We start from the raw sequence: 3,630 nt of genomic DNA on the forward strand, positions 1-3,630 counted from the left end.
ATTGTAAGAAAATGGATGAGCTAATGCCAAAGCAATCTGGAGAACCTTGAAATTAAATCTTGAAAAATTCATATCTTCATAAATAATCCTTGTAGTTTACTGTTGTTTATACCGACGGAAAGCTACACTCTTAAGCTAACAAATAACCCCATGACATGTGACTTAGAATAAAGTGAGTAAACAAGGGTAAACAAGGTCATGACGGGTGTTAGACAGTGCAATCAGTTGATTCCCACACCAAAACTTCCAGAAAGTTCTAGAAGCAGAATGGGATGCTGATCGCTTACATAAGAGGATTACTAAGCTCAATATAAGATTACTCAGCAATGTAAATAGTAAAGTGATGTCACGGCCCCGCAAGGTCCCCGCCCCTCTACCACTTTCTGCACCCCCATTCTTACACCGTTACTTGCGCCCGTTAATCTCGCCATTGCCCATCACTTAGCGGTGCCGATAGTGGTTCCCGTTCTACGGCCCCGTAGCAGCGCCTCCCTCGTTTTCCCGCCACCACTTGGGTTCCTCAACCATTCGGCTGGTATCGTTTTATTCTATTCACTCGCTTAACTAACTAGCGGTTGTTATGGTCGCCGATGATCCGCTCCTTATCGACATTCCTTATTGACAATTGATTATTCCTTTATTGATATTTGATTTATACGTATATTGACATTCTGATCCGCGCGCCTAGATTGTCGGCTTATCCTTTCTGCCTCCCAACTTCGCCGTTCTCTGTTCCATTCATCTCTTCTGTTCCATTACCCTGGTCCTCATCGCTCTTTAGTTCTGTCGTACTTATCATCTCGTTCCCGTCCCGCGCCGGACCGACCGGTCCCTTCTCTGTTCTCCTTTCCTATTTATACTTGTAGTTTACTGTCGATGTACCTCAGTTCGAATATCGACTAGAATTCCCCCCAGGTACTTTCATCTTAAGTTCGCCCCTCAACTTCATCCCGCTTAAGTCAACGTCGCCGCAAGGTCTTTCCCGCTAACGTGAAATACGGGACAGCCTAGAACGCGTGGCACAACGCTCTGGCAAAGTCGTTGAAGCCGAAGTCCCAACCCCCTCGACGCCTTGCAACGGAGTAGCTCATTAGCTAAGTGACCACTTACGCCGCCGTACTCCGCCCCGCTTCCTGCGATCCCCTCGAACACAGTTTCTGACAAGTGACATGTGAAAACAGAGCCCTTAGGAAAGGTATAAAAGACTGCATTTTCTGGTCTGACCCCTCTTCCTTCTTTACTCCTCTCCCCTATGTGCTCTGGCTCATAGGTCATAAGGCGTCCTAATAAAAATTAAGTTTTATTAGTATAAGTGTGCAGTTCAGATCACATCTGAGTAAAAGTGATCAACCCTCAGTAAAAAGTTAAGAAGAAGTTAAGAAATAGTGACGTTGAGTCAAGTCGGTTGGAGTCACTCCGAGTTAAAAAGTGACAAGAGAGAGGTGAAACGACTAAAAATAGTAGGTCTATAGCACGATTTTTGTGTGGAACAATCAGGTAGACAAGTGAATTGAACCCTGAGTTCATACACACACAAATAATCAGTAACACATACAAATATCAATACACAAAGCAACCAAAACGCTACAGTGGTTGAGTTAAAGTACCAATACTAACATATAAGTATCAGAAGAAAGAACAGCCTTTTATAGGATTTCTGTTCTCCTCCTTCACTGGGCACCTTCAACCCTGGATGCGTCCCTGACAGGGGGGTGACCTTAGGTGCTTTGGGCTTGGGCATGGGTGCGGGTGTGGGTATGGGTGGGGGTGCAAGTGGGGCTGGCAGGTTCTGGACATGGCTTTCGAGGATGGCCTGCAGTTCCTGGAACCTGGTCAGCAGGTCCTGGTACTGCTCTTCGGTTACCATGCTGGAGGAGGTGGGGGAGATTAAGTTGAAGCCTTCTTCTGCTGTCAGGGATGGCTCAAGAGAGGCAGAGGTAGTGGCATAGTGCTCAGCACTGGTGGCCTGAATGGCAGCAGGTGTCATATCCATACTTGGCCATCGACTTCCACTACCTCCAAACTCTCCAGACTACCTCCACTCCTTCCTCACTAACCTTGGAGCTCCCATATTCCGCAACCACCTCCGCTTCTCTTCAATGGTCACCACCCCCTCTTTTCAATATATTACCTATGCCTCCCTAAGTACGGAGCCCCGAAGGTTTCCAGACAGCTCCGACGTCCGCTAGCGCACTCCCACCTCCGCTGGGCAATACACTCACTTGCCCTGCAAGCCCTCCTTCAAGCCTATCCCTCCTTTCCGTTTCTGGGTTATCGCCTACCATTCCGCTAACTGTCAGAGTACACCCACTTCCGGCCACTTCCAGCCTACTTACCATCATGATCTGATTCCATGATCTATGATCGCCCAGATTCCATGATCCATGATCCCTGTACAGCCTTATGATCTGATCCCACTCCAAGATCCATGTTCCATGATCTATGATCCAACACAGCCAGACAAACCTGGATCATTGATTGTTGGTATGTACAGTGCCTTGTAGATTAGCTGTGGGTGTGGGCTACAGTATATTACACCCTGAGTAGCGACTAGGAAGACCAGCTTTCTTCTCTCATTTCCCCTCGCTGCTCAGGTATGTTGTACATAGTAACATAGTGGCTGGAATACAACTCATTTCCCCTCGCAGCTCAGCTGGAGCCTGTGTCGCCTAGCACACCTCGTGGTTCTCCTATTGAGACCGACCCAGACCTTCCTAGTCTTACCTCCACTTCCACTGGATCCCTTGACCTGAGCTCCGAGCAGCTCGGTATCCTGACACTAACCCTGTAACCTGACTTGTCGGTAATATTCAATCGGCTAATGTTTAACTCTGTTAGCTCCGCTCTGCTCGGCCCCGCCATTTACGGGCCAATCCTCGTTGTAACTATACATATACTCAACTTGTACATAGGTTACACCTCAGTAATAAAATCGACTAGAGTTTACCCCCTTTTAGTTCTGGTTGCCAGTTAGTAAGTTAGGGCATGGATGTGTTACTTGGCACAGCACTCCTGGCATAAGTCACTGAGGCTGAAGCCCTCCGCCATGGAGACACTCCTTCGTCTCGATCTGGTCTCTGACAGCAGGGCAGTGAGACCATATGGTGGGCAGCCCCTACTCGGGCCTATGTCCCTGTTATGGAAATGGGAATTTCCCATTTCTAGCCTCTTATGGGCCTTGTGTACTATGATATCACGTGACATGTAAATAAAAACAACCTAACCAACTATTACTACCCAAAAACCCCATGTTCATGTTACTGTAAACTCAACTGTTACAACACTTGTTACATTAACTGTAACATCTTCTCAATGTCATGGCTCCCTCCTGCACCCAAATGCTATAGAAATGGGCCAATTAGGCCCCATTTTTATAACAGTCCCTATGTGGCTTCTTAGGCTGAAGCAGGAGTGTATTGTTATTAAAATGGAAAGCTAAACTAAGATGGACTACTTGCCTGAAGCAGGAGTGAGAAGAAGGCTGCTTCTTTGGTCCTGCTTCAGTTTAGTCATGTGAAATGGGTCACATGGAGGTGCCACGTCAGCCCTGGATGAGGCTGGGTCATTGCAGGTGGCTCCATGGTTGATCCCAAGTGTCAGAGTGGGGAAATACAAGTAAGGATGTGCAGC

General features: G+C 47.4%; 1 protein-coding gene across 1 annotated transcript; it reads left to right on the plus strand.

Annotated features, from left to right (window-relative positions):
- Nucleotides 1-2,435: 2,435 nt before the first annotated feature.
- Nucleotides 2,436-2,791, plus strand: EI90DRAFT_3123905 (uncharacterized protein; the record flags this gene model as incomplete). The annotated part of the gene is made up of 3 exons (XM_039063653.1): nucleotides 2,436-2,484; nucleotides 2,548-2,594; nucleotides 2,654-2,791. The coding sequence occupies 3 exons, from the start codon at nucleotides 2,436-2,438 to the stop codon at nucleotides 2,789-2,791; spliced, it is 234 nt and encodes a 77-aa protein (XP_038915967.1).
- Between the last annotated feature and the right edge of the window lie 839 nt (nucleotides 2,792-3,630).

The sequence above is a fragment of the Cantharellus anzutake genome, assembly GCF_015039405.1.
Source record: "Cantharellus anzutake strain C23 chromosome Unknown EI90scaffold_24, whole genome shotgun sequence".
NCBI classification, from domain to species: domain Eukaryota; kingdom Fungi; phylum Basidiomycota; class Agaricomycetes; order Cantharellales; family Hydnaceae; genus Cantharellus; species Cantharellus anzutake.